At 43.3% G+C, this 13169-nt stretch overlaps 1 protein-coding gene across 1 annotated transcript in view; it reads right to left on the bottom strand.

The window, feature by feature from the left end:
• Positions 1-1419: 1419 nt before the first annotated feature.
• The window catches only part of cemip2 (cell migration inducing hyaluronidase 2), a 35066-nt gene continuing 23316 nt past the window's right edge, over positions 1420-13169 (bottom strand). The window contains exons 13-24 of the mRNA XM_071923725.2: positions 12589-12720; positions 11665-11700; positions 11091-11246; positions 8960-9137; positions 7467-7682; positions 6404-6615; positions 5430-5612; positions 4731-4950; positions 4467-4568; positions 4135-4280; positions 3886-3992; positions 1420-3542 (exon numbers count right to left, since the gene is read on the bottom strand). Coding sequence (XP_071779826.2) covers positions 3343-3542; positions 3886-3992; positions 4135-4280; positions 4467-4568; positions 4731-4950; positions 5430-5612; positions 6404-6615; positions 7467-7682; positions 8960-9137; positions 11091-11246; positions 11665-11700; positions 12589-12720 — 1888 coding nt within the window. The 3' untranslated portion in view covers positions 1420-3342. The remainder of the gene's footprint in view (positions 3543-3885; positions 3993-4134; positions 4281-4466; positions 4569-4730; positions 4951-5429; positions 5613-6403; positions 6616-7466; positions 7683-8959; positions 9138-11090; positions 11247-11664; positions 11701-12588; positions 12721-13169) is intronic.

The raw sequence follows: 13169 nt of genomic DNA, 5'->3' as shown, positions 1-13169 counted from the left end.
ATCCAAGGCAGCTTTAATGTGTCCAGGTCGACCTGAAGTATACTGTTCTGCAGAGAGAATCGATGGGGAGGGACAAAGAGAGAGAAGCAGTTGTAATCTCAGCACCGGCTTCCCCCTTATGGCAGATGCCCGGGTGAAGCTGCTGTCCTCATCTGCAGCGTCGCGCCGGTGAATCGTGTCACACCAATCTGTCAACTCTCGTTTCCAGAGCGGTGAGAAGTGGGTGGGAGCACTCTGTCTTCTTGGTGGAAGAGAGACACTTAGGGACGAGCAAATCCACAGTCTGAGCCATATGGTCGACTGTAGTCTGTAATGACTGTAGCATATTTTTTTGGACCATGACATTTTTTTTTTTTAATATTCTTTTCTTTTCAAGGGCCTCGCAGACATGCACACACACTACACTACACCCCCCCCCCCCCCCCCACACACACACACACACAGAAAAGATGGGTTCTGCACCAGTATATGAGCAGCAGTGTTTGTCTGTTTACTGTCCATGATATTTATGAGCCAGACCCCCTGAATCTATAAACCTTTTTGCATCCGTTTACCTGCAGTGCGTACGTCTTCCTGCGTGTTTGTTTTAAGCCTCAACTGATGATAAATTGCCCCTCGTGGATAATGAACTCCTCTCATACTTAATTTCTTACTGGAAGCTTTTCCTTTAGCCCTGTAACTTAAGCAATGTCCCTCATCCATAATTAACTTGTAGTGAATACCTCCCCTCTGCTCCATCATTTTATAATTGCCATCTTTACATCTTTGACTGAAGATGTTATCGGCGTCTCCAGAGGCTCATTAAAATGAAATATATCTGCTCAGTGACTTTACAATACGTCCCTGTCCACTTACCATGTTAGCTACTGATATGGTGAAATAAAATGTTAATTGTTTCAAGGCTACAGTTTGGTGGGGATCTTGTCGGCGTGCTAACAGCTGGCTTGGCTGGGGGGAAAAAGGCAATGTTTATTTCATTTTTCTTGGGAGATTACACACCGTCTTACACAGACTCTGAAATCCCACCACTCTCTTTCTCCCTCTAATCACTTCAAAGATTTTTACTGTACCGGTTTAATTTTCCAACCCATTTCATACCAGTATCTGACATATGTTGAAAATGTTGAGATTTGTGCTAAAGCGCATTTCACAGTTGAAGGCAGGACTCCCTGAAAGATACTAGGCTGCCCCCAAGTGATGGGGTTGTATAACTGAAGCAAATGGCAAATATACTGTATGTGTACATAATTTCATCCATTAATCATTTGCATTAATCAAATTCAAGCGAGGCTATTCTCTACTAGCTACTGACATCCACTTGCAAGTTCTAATCCATAACATTTATGCTACTGTAATACCAAAAATCTAATGAAGTAATAAGAAGCAAATGATGAAATATGGTTTTATCACAAAGCATAAATGTTTATTGACTTGGCAACTTGGCAATAAGAAACATTGAGTTTTCATGATGAAAGAATTGACTTAAGAAATTCTTGCAAATGACTCAACTGACAAAAAAAGACAACCTTTCTCACAAACACAGTAAATACACACATTATCGACAAACAACCTGTTTGACATTTCCATTACATTTCCATATTGAGTTATGACATCAAACAACACCATATTTACAAAGCTCACTTCAAATTGAAAAGATTAAGAACTCTCCGGTTGTGCATCTTCAAAGCATCAAGTGAACGAAAGGCAATTTATGGAAACAGTTTTCTAATGTTCTTTTGCTCTTTTTACAACAGTAGAGTGGTTAAAAGGCAACAAGGTATTGTCCTCCAGAGGATCGCTCTCTACCTCACACAGTCAATCATGCAATCACACAGACATGCATACAATACACACGCACAGTCACACACACACATGCACACACACACACACACATGCACGCACACACACAGTCACAGATAGGTACTTATCATTGCTCAGTGGGGGAGCCCTGCTCACAACCAATCACCTTTTAAAAGTTTATATAAGTCTCAGTATAAAGCCTTATGCCCTACAGCTGGTATATGATCTGTATGTGTTTCCTGCTCACTACTGTAAAGTCCGGGTGCCACCTCCAACACAAGCACCCTGTATTGTATCTTAACACTTCGTTTTGGCAATGATGCACACCAAAAGATCATGAATGAGGCAGATGAAAGGTAAACAAACATTCAATTCTGTTTGAGGAAAGAGAAAATAAAAAGAAGAAAAAAAATCAAAAACTATCTGTGCTGCCCATGCGGCTAGCACTGGGGATACCATCATTGTGAAGAGACAAATATAAATATGTGACGAAAGATCCAGTAACTCCTTGTAGGAATCCATAAAAGGTGCTTAAGTCTTTTGTTGCACAGCTGCACGATGATCAGAGGAGGTTTTCCAGTTTAAGATTCAGTTGCTACACACATCGAAAATGCCAAGGGATGTGTGTGAGGAAAGGGGGATAGTTACAATATTGGAAAGAGAGAAATTAATATTTTAATGGCATTTCTGGGTATTGGAAAGCTAGACAAAGCAGGTCGACCAAGAGAGCCAGATATGTTTGAAATTCAAGTCACTGCAAAACTATAGTATGTCTACGTAACCATTTAAAGCTTAACATGAATATGGCTTGTTATGAGTTAGTTACTTAATATTTTGGTGTTTTAGAATAAATATTCTTGACAGCAAACACACTTAACCCACTGGCCCTGTATCGCTAAAGTCTCCACGTGTTCATTTTTGGTCTAATATTGCTGTTTAATTTTCAGACGCATTGACATTTATTTTCATAATTTCCCCTTGACCTGAGCATATCTAATCTATCTTGTTTCATTTTCAGTTCTAATCGAACATGGTCTCATTTTCAGGCACACTGCCATTTGCTTTCATAATTTCCTTCTGGCCTCGGTGTATCTAATGCATTCTGTTCCATTTTCAGATTCAATCCAATTCATTCTCAGTTTTCATTTAGTAAATAATAAATAGGAAGCTCAGTAGGGTAGATGTAAAGGTTGTTTGGTGTTGTTTCTCTTTGTTGACCATGATAAATGTAATAAAGTTATTGCAATGCTCCGTACGATCACTTTGGCTGATAAGGCAAGTTGTGTGTTTAAAAGGAAAGTGCATTGACTCGACGGTCCTCCCCAAGGCATACTTACACATACACACACACACAAACAAAATCACAAAAATACTCACCCCGCTCATAATAAAATACCCCCTCTCCACTTCAAATCGGTAAACATCTTTGCCATTGTTAATAAATTAAAAGTTCAGCAGTTCACATTCATCAGCTGGTTGTATGTGTATGTGTATCTGTGTGCAAGTGTGTTTTGGGTAGTTAAGTTGTGTAGTTCACATTGGTCACTGGAGTCCCGTGGCTGTTCTGAGCAGCTCCAGGTCTTTGCGTGTTTGGGCTCCAGCCGGCGGGCAGCCGTAAGCCTCCAAACCCAAGGGCAAGTAGCGCTCCTGCAGCCCCAGGACCTCATCCCCCTGCCCGGCCTGGAGGAAGACCCACGGAGGGGGCGAGGAACCACCCTGGAACCCCCAGAGTGCCAGACTCTCTAAGGTGAGAGAGAGGGAGCGATAAGAGTGTAAGAGAAAAAGATAATTCACCCTGACCTACAGTAACTAAACCACAGAGAGAGAGAGAGAGAAACAGAGAGAGAGATACTATCATTGTGAAGAGACAAATAAGTATGTGACGAAAGATCCAGTAACTCCTTGTAAAATCCATAAAAGGTGCTTAAGTCTTTTGTTGCACAGCTGCACGATGATCAGAGGAGGTTTTCCAGGTTAAGATTCAGTTGCTACACACATCGAAAATGCCAAGGGATGTGTGTGAGGAATGGGGGTTAGCGTTAGAGAGAGAGAGAGAGAGAGAGATTTTTGGAGCGTGACACTAACCTTTTCTGTGCAGGTCAGCAGGCTTAGCCATACCAAAGGGGACCAGATATGGCGCTACACCAACCAGGCCTTCTGGCCGACCTCGTGTTGCCATGAGCATGATTGACCTATCCAGGCGACAAATTCAATCAATTAAGAAACAATGCACAAAACTCTGCTATCCTGTGATGTTGTACAGCCACTAAAATCCCAAAAGCTGATTTGATGAAAAAACTAAATAATTGGTATCTTCCTCTTCCCTGGCTTCACCTCTTTGGTATTCCAGCTTTTAGATACTGTTCCATCTTGGCGTCCATCTTGGCAAAGGAGGTTTTCTTGGTGACTTTCCCAGAGCAGGAATCCACAGAGACCAGGAAATACCCAGGCTGGGAGAAGGCCATGTTCACCTCATTCACCTGGCAGACGACATGGAAACACAGACAGACAGGTGAAAGCATGTAATGTATGTGTCCTAAAGATATCAGGCTTAATGCAAAGCCATTAACTCTGTAAATGAAACATACAGATTGCAATCCACAAGGTCCAGCCATATGAGAGGAAAAGATTAGGAGGTTGTTTTTCTTGAGCCCTGCTGTACTCACAGTGATAAAGGAGCTGTTGTCTCCACTCTGCTGTTCCTTGGTGCTGAGGGACTTGATTTGTGTCTGGAGGTAGGAGGTCCACGGCTCACTGGAGATCACCAGCTGAGACACAAACACACAGGGGGACAAAAAGGACCTCAACACCACTTTAGAAATAACCAATGTTTACACTGATCAACAGCAGTGGCTTTCCTCACGCTGCGTTATCAGCCGAACACATTCAAATTTAATGAAACGAGCAGCTTAATGTAGCAATACACAAACCTGTTTGGCACCGCAGCCTTTGCAGGGCTGAGTGTTGAGAGCTGGCATAGGGACCGCCGCTGAGGGGGTCTTGGCATACTTGGGGTAGGCCTTGGCTGTACAATTACACGTCTGTCTGGAGGATGTGGTGGCCATAACCTTCACTCTCTCACAGCCTTTCACTGAGCAGTAGCTGTGGCCGTCACGACCGTGTCTGGCCCGAAGGTAGAGCCATAATAAGCTGGATGAGATGGGAGGAACAGAGGAAGGTCAGGAAGGAGGCAGAGAGATTAATACACAGAAAGAAAGAGGGTAGCCAAAGAGCGACAAAAGAGGAAAGAAGGACGGAAATTTATGGAAAGAAAGCCTTATGCCCGTTTCACACCGGACTGGTGACCCAGGAAATACACAGCTCGACCCTCAGTGTGAAAGGGTCGATCCTGATCGGTCGATCCCGCAAATCAGGGTCAAGAGCCGGGTCAAACTCTGCTCTGCTTGCTGTGAAAGTTCAGCGCTCAACCCGTGTCACGCTGTGTCTGGAGTATCATGTTGTCCGCCATGTTGAACACAGCATGTAAACATGCCTGCTTTTGCAAGGCATACTGTAATATTCCTAGGTCATGTGTGTGTGTGAAAGGGGTAAAAAAGACTAAGAGGATGGGACAGAGGGAAAGAGGGGAAAACCAGACAGGTGGACTCCAACTCGTTCTCTTCTCTCACCCGACGCTGCGGTCAAAGAAGTACTTCCTCTCCATCGGTCTCTTCTCCAGCTCCGCCAGGGACGGCACAGTACCGTAGTCCGTGATGTCGTCAAAGCTGTTGCTCTGACGATCGTTGATGTCGGCCATGATCTGAAACGTGGTGTCTGATGGGTAACAGAGTCCAACCAGCACCCAGTCACCTCTGAGAGAGAGAGAGAGAGAGAAAAAGACAGAGGTAAGCCTTTTTTAGCTGCGACCAGCAGCTAAATAGCTCTATAGCTCGCTCTGTCGGTCGGTCGGTTGGTTGGTCCACAAAAATTTCCCCACGTGTGTATGCATGCGCGTACGTGGTCGCAGCTATTGCAAATTCACGCTTGTTATTTAACTAGCAACTATTCAAATCAGCTGTAATTTTCATTTGTTGTGAGATTACCTCAAAGCATGAAATGGAGGCTGAAAGCAAATGCATAAGGCAACAGTGCACGTGCACAGCCCACACACACGCGCACACACACACACACACACACACACACAGACACACAGAGGAAGGGGACAGAGGAAGGGGACAGAAGAAAATAGAGGAAAGACAAATGCATCACACAGCGTTCCCTCCATGACTTTCCATAACTAGTTGGCACATTTCCATGACCTGAAAACTGTATTCCTTCCTGGTTTGTTAATGTTGTTTTTCAGCTCAGAAAGAGTTCTAATGGGGTAAAGAGCCAGTTTTCCACTACAGTTTGGCTTGCTGTGGAAAAGTGGCCATATAATGTATAAAAACAGTGGAAAACCAACATCTAATGCAATGAGCGTGTGAAGCAAATTGTAAAATACATTCCGGCATATTCCTGTAAAGTGAACCATTTGTAAATATTCCCTGACTTCCCCAGAGAATTGACCAAATTCCCTGATCTACCCAGTCTGGAATACCCCTTCAAAATTCCATGATATTCCAGAAATTCCACGACTACAGCACCGTTTCTGTCTACTCACTTGTTGAAGTTGATGAGGGAGAGGACGACCTCTCTGGGTGCCGGTCCGTTCCAGTGCAGCGTGTAGCTCTTGCTCATCATCAGGATGGGCTGGTACTGCTGCGACGGCGCCCCCTGGCTGTTGATGCCCCTCAGCACCAGAGGAGCGTTGGGGTATTCGTCTCTGCTGATGGACAGACTGAGGCTGGGAGCTCCCTGGGTCTGGATGTACACCTGGAGGAGAGTGTACGGCAGGATTAGGTGGAGGAGGAGGGGTGCATGAGATGGGGAACATGGGAACAACAGGTGGAGGAGAGAGAGGCGGACGAGAGAAAGTGGGATGAGAGTAAGGTGATGAGGGAGGTGTGCATGAAGGTGACATGAGGATGACAGGGTGACAAGGAAGAAGAGTAATGCAAGAGTAGAGAGGTTAAATAAATAAATTATATAAAAAAGTAAACAATAAAAAATCCTGTACAATCCTGTACAATGAATCTATCAAACAGAGTCTGATCACTAGGTTCACGCTGGGTGTCCGCAAGTTTCACTACGTTCAATGTAAGACCTGTTTAATGCAGTTAGAATGAATAGAATAAAATATAAGACCAATTTCACGATTGAAAAAGCATGAAAATGAAATCCACTATACACCTATTAGAATACAGGTCTGAACTGAATTTGCTCTTGATGACCATGACGTTGTAGCAGGTAGTGAAATTATTCACTATAATTATTCACTATAAATTGGGGAAAGTTAATTTAACTGTATTCAAATTTAGAAAATATATAGTTAGGAATTTAAGAGGTTTTAAAATTAGGCTGACTTCTCATTGGAAAAGCAGTACATCAATTTTTAAGAAAGGAGAGACTCCATGCACACTGCACACTCCTTTCTATTTAGCTTTGCTCTTCTCCCTTAGCATCTGCAAAGGTGTGCAAATATCCTGACTACAAGACTTCTAAAAGTGAATTTAAAACTTAAAATGCTATATGTAACTATTCAATACCTTGAATTTAGATAATTGGACACATTTTAAGAGTTTTTCAGGATGTGCAGACACCTTTCATGCCATTCCCCCGCGTACCTGAGAGTAGCGGCCGCTGCAGATCACTCCGTTCCACTGGGAACCGTTGGCACAGCCAGGATGTTGGATCAGGTAGTTGTCTGCTCTGACGACGTAAGTGTCTCTGTAGCCCGTCACCGACCCATCCACGTCATGGAAGATTGAGTTCTTATCACCGTCCAGGTCGTTCTCCTCAAACCACTGGCCCGGCCGGCCAAAGAACGCCCTCAGACCCACCTGAGGATGGCATTTGCAAGGTTAGTTGTGAAGCCCATCATGCAACTTTAATTATGCTTTATCAGTCCGGTATATTATTTCTTTGCTGAACAGGAAAGTGCCACCTCTGGTAAATGTTTGTTTGGGCATGTTGCCTCCAACACTGTTGCTAGTTGCCCACTGATTATCTTTTGGCAAGGTAACCTTGCTATTACATGAGTTCCAACCATGATAAGCTATCTCCTTCTAGCCACATTCAGCCCGTTATTTCAATTTATGACACAAGATTTAAAAAGCACTGGAATGAGGCAAAGCAGTGCTCTGATGACTGGCTTTTCACAGAGGAGCTTCATTCACTGAGAATGTAAACACCTCACCAACCAGAGAAAACACAGCAAACCATGCTGTTACTTCTACCATCACTAGAGGGCACCAGTGCTTTACAATGGGTTCCTTCAGCTAGAGCCCTGACTCTGCATGGGGTCTCATTTTTCTCCTCCTCTCTTAACCACTGTTTCCAATAAGTGCCAACTCAGTAACTCTTGTTGAGCGAGCTGTGATCCAGGCCATGGGGAGGGGGGGGGGTAAAGAACAAATAGGAGCAAACCGCCAAAGAGGAAACAGACCCAGTGCAGCAAGAGAGTAGACAGAAAGAGAGGGAATGAGACGGAGAGACAGAGAGAGAAGGTAAAGAAAGACTGAAAAAAATCAAGTAAACCTGTCAACGCAAGCAGTGGTCGAGCTTATTCTTAACGGCACTGATTCTGAGGAGAAGTGAGGAAGCACAAGCGAGTAATAAGAGACGGAGAAAGAGGAGGAGAGGAGAAGAAAAAGAGACCTGACCAAAATACAAGATTGAAAACAAGACCATATGAGCCACATGGGATTATTTATCATAAAATATCACATGAATTCAAGACATATGGTGAAACAAACCAAGTTAGGAATGACTTTGAAAAATGAGAGTAGGAAATAAGAAAAACTAGGGTCATATTTTACTTGAAATGTTGTTCATCAGCCATTATAAGCACATTATGAGCATATTGTAATCAAAACATGATATAAAATGCTATAATATGCACAATGTCCAAAACCCTAGGGGCAGACTGCTTTCTAGGGGAACTGTGCGGCTAGCCACAATCTCATAACAGCAATACCAGATTCATGCATTATAATGCATGTCAATTTTCTTATGTATTTATAATATTAGACATTTCCAACACATTTAACTGAATAATGTGCTTATGATGCCTCACAATGCACTTCAAGTCTTAGGAAATCTTGGTTTATATACTAACAGTGGAGTGAAAGTTGAGCTGGGATAAGTTGTTGCGTGGGGTGAGCTGCCAGGTGTTCTTCAGGTTGAATCCCACTGCGCTGGTAAAACGCTCCGCCGTGGGGACGAATCCACGGAACGTACTGCGAGTCAACCGCACCGGACCGTCGTAGATCTGGAAACCTCGGATTGGGAACGTCCTGGAGGGGAGAGGGAGAGGGATGAATCCACGATTAGAAAAGACATTCGACATTGTAGTCATAGAAATGTCAGACATGATATGAACAAGGATGGATTCCAAGGCACTAAAATATTCAAAGAACCATCTGAATATCATATCTGAATATCAGTTAATCCGTAAAGACAAAAAGGTGGCTTAGTGTATTCATGCCTATTCTTTCATCAACAGTGTGTTATACAAATGACAATAATGGTGAAATCTACACATTAGAAAACCAAAACTTCACTTCAGGAGATGGACAGATGGACAGAAGTTAATATGATTGATGCTCATGGATATTTTAATTATATCTACACTCCGTGCTGGAGGAAAATGTTCCAGTATGTCACACTCCATTTATTTTTCCTGATGAGGTTTTCGTGGGAGTTTTTCCTTGTCCTCAGTTGGTCTAAAGTTGTTGTTTTCATTTATTGTTTTCATAAAGCGGGCGTTGTGATGTGAGCTACACAAATAAACATGACATGACACTCTTATGTAATTACTATTAATGAGAACTTCTTGGACTTGTACCTCAATTAAAGAATCATATTGCCTAATCCATTTTAGTGGAATAATTTTCTCTCTAGGAACAGTGAAGTAACCACGATGACGACAGACAAACAGACAGAGCCAGAAGTCACGGTGCGGTCAAGAAGCCTGTAAAACGGTTGTAAAGCTGTACACAGCGGTGACAGTGGGCACAAACAGACAAGGGCCATTGTTGTTGAAACTAGAGCAGGCAGCAATTTGCCAGCCCCTTGTTTACGTTGCTCTTCTCTTGTATAACAGTCTCCAGAGAGAGAGAGAGAGAGAGAGAGAGAGAGAGAGAGGATGAGAGACAGACAGCGAGAGAGAGTGAGAGAGAGAGAGAGAGAGAGAGAGAGAGAGAGCAAGAGAGAGAGAGAGAGAGACAGGATGAGAGAGAGCGAGAGAGCGTGAGAGAGAGCAAGAGCGAGAGAGTTAGAGAGAGCGAGAGGATGAGAGAGCGAGAGAGAGAGCAAGAGAGAGAAAGCAAGAGTGAGAGAGAGAGCGAGAGAGAGAGAGAGAGGGAGAGAGAGAGGGAGAGACAGAGAGAGAGGCAGCTCACTAAGGAGGCCCTGAGGGGACATGAAGCTCAAAACTCCACTCTGATTAGAAAGGTCCACTCAGCACTACATGGCATCACATAGAGGGTATAAATAAATATAAATTGCCTGGTAATGGAAGTCCATTTTCAGGCACTGTCAGTGTGCTACTAGTAGTGTGAGACTGACTAACTGTAAATGTGTATTTCAGGCTGATGGTGTGTTAAACCCTGTCTAACTCCTTATGTAGTTTACGTATCAGTGAGAGCACTGTAAGTGAGGCCTTCATTTTGATATTGAATTTACAAGATGTTCCCTTAACAAGGTGATCAAAAACACAAGAAGTTGGAAATAATAGAAACAAAGCAGAAAAATAGTAATATCCAGTTGAAATCAATGCAAGTTGTGTGTCTCAAAAGCCTAAAATCAAAAAAAAAGAGAAAAAGAGAAAAAAGAAAAAGCAGAAACACTCACGCTTCAGTCATCAACAAGTTCTATTTGAGTAATCCCTTTCCATGAAGCCACGCACGTGTTATCACCAATTTTTTTTTCACAAAACGTCTAAAATACCACTTGAAGGAAGTCAGTCAAAACAGAACTTCCTGTCACAAATGTAAGACCAGCTGTTGCACCCTCTGTCAGTTCTGTCAGTGATCCTCTGTCCATCTGACGACCCGTCTGCCTCGCCGCATCTCGCCTACTGAATTATTTACTTTGTCTCGTTCTGCCTGTCTCTTTCCCCTCGCCCTCCCACATCCCGTTCTTAAGAAACATCCACATCTTGCCGTCAACTCCTCACAGGTCTTATCATTCTCTCCATATTCCCTCCCTTTCTTATCTCATCCCTCCCTCCCTTCGCGCCCTCTCACCTGTTTTTAGGTAGTGTCCTCATCTTCCCATCAGCCCCTCCCAGGCCCCAGTATTTATTCTGGCCTCCGTTGGTCCCTCTGTTCCGGCTTTCACCCACAAACAGAGACTGGGTCACCTCCTGGCTGGAGCCTTCGTCCTTTGGGTAGCTGCCATCACTGAAGGAGAGGAGTTGAGGGGAGAAACATGGGAGATAAAAGATGGATATATCTATTTAAAAAAACACAAATACCATACAAATACAGTTGGAGAGAGGAAGTGAAAGAGGGAGGAATTCATGGCCACAGAAAAGCCTTACACAGACATATAGTACAAAACATAGTCATGCATTTTTATCGGTTATGCTTTTTCATTTAGGGAAGCAAGGAGAGGAGAGAAGTGGGCATGCCGCTGTATTATGCAAGAGAGAGACGTTTGTGGCCACACAGTAAATTTAAAGCGTCTGCTACATGCCCAGTATCTATCAATCATAGGTGGTTCTTGGCAAGTTCTTCTGGCAGGGAGAGGAGGAAGGCAAGCACGTCTGAATAAAATCATGAGGGTGCCATAAACACAGTGATTTAGATGAGTACACACCTGGCAAAGGACAATCCCACTCCATTGTCTGCAAAGCTGTTCAGAGAAAAAACAAAATTTGAATGTGTTAGTTTCACAAAATGTCTGTTATTGAAAGATTTTGAGCCTGTCCAGGCAACAAAGGGGTGAGAGAAGTAGAGAGTATTTCGCTATTATCCCCCACTGAGTGACTGCCAGTTTTTCTTCCTCACTAACCTTGGTTTTGTGAAGAATAAAAAGTGAAGAAAGCACCTATCGCATAGAGTGGAGTCATCAAGTAATGAAGTAACCAATGCCAATCAGGGACCCGTTATTGACAGTCTTGATATCGGTGTATAAATTAGCTGTTGTTCTCATAATGATGATCAGATAATTACTTAATTGACTATCTTGACTATGTTGCACACGGATATTACGTACCTCTGGAATATATCCATGGACTTATCCAAATCTGCATTTATTATTTGCATTTATTTGCACTGTCTCTATAGTTTTATATTATGTGCATTACCTTTATTTTATTTTATTACCCCTTTTCTATTATTACCTTCCTGTACTTGACTTCCTTGGCATTGTTCCGCCAATTGCTGCTGTAGCACCTGAATTTCCCCAAGGGGATCAATAAAGTGCTATCTTATCTTATGATCTGAGAGGGCAATTTCAGTCAAATGATAACAGTGTATAGAGGTGCATTAATTACATCTAAAAATAAGGATGTTTCTGCCCTGAGGAGCGGACGGTGTCATCACAGGAGTCTGAGGTGGGGCTACATCACATACCCAGCGTAAATTGTCAACACCCCAGTTCAGGTTTTTGTGATGACACAGTCCGCTCTGAGCCTCTCCTTCCAAGTCAGACACTTCCCAGCCCCCAGTTGTCTGGAAGAAGCTATGAGCTGGCTGCTGGTCTCACACTGATGACATCACAGCCTGTGAGCCGCCTCACCCTGAGTTCTGGATGACGATGTCACCGCCCCGTATCCACGCTCCCAAGTCGTTGTTCTTGAAGGAGATCAGGGTGTCGATGAGCGCCGCCACCCGAGGGCGGCTAGGGTCAGCGTTCTGGTGTGGTCGGAATCTGAAACACGCACGCGTTGGTATTACTATACTTGTGAGGACCTTCCATTGACTACGTTCACTCCCTAACCCTAAACTTTCACCCTCACCACTACATGCCTAACCTTAATTCTTATCCCAACCTAAACCTAATACTATATCTAACCTTAACCATGAGCTCAAGCCCTAACTGTAAACTATCCCGTTACAGTATTGAGGACTGGCAAAATGTCCTCACTTTGAAGGATTTTCCTCATCTTTCGATCTTTGTGAAGACATTTGGTCCTAATTAAGAAGTCCAAAAACACACACACATGCACTAGATTGATTTAACATATTCAAAATATGAAGGTTACTCATGGAGCCTGTCATCATACCTTCATCAGGCCATGAATCCATACACACATACTGTATAAACATGCAGATGTTACACACTATATATTACACACAAAGAGTACAGACACATACAGC

Source organism: Centroberyx gerrardi, chromosome 8 (assembly GCF_048128805.1).
Source record: "Centroberyx gerrardi isolate f3 chromosome 8, fCenGer3.hap1.cur.20231027, whole genome shotgun sequence".
In the NCBI taxonomy this organism is placed as follows: Eukaryota; Metazoa; Chordata; class Actinopteri; order Beryciformes; family Berycidae; genus Centroberyx; species Centroberyx gerrardi.
The sequence above is the reverse complement of the archived record's forward strand: the minus strand, read 5'-3'. Positions and strand labels throughout refer to the sequence as shown.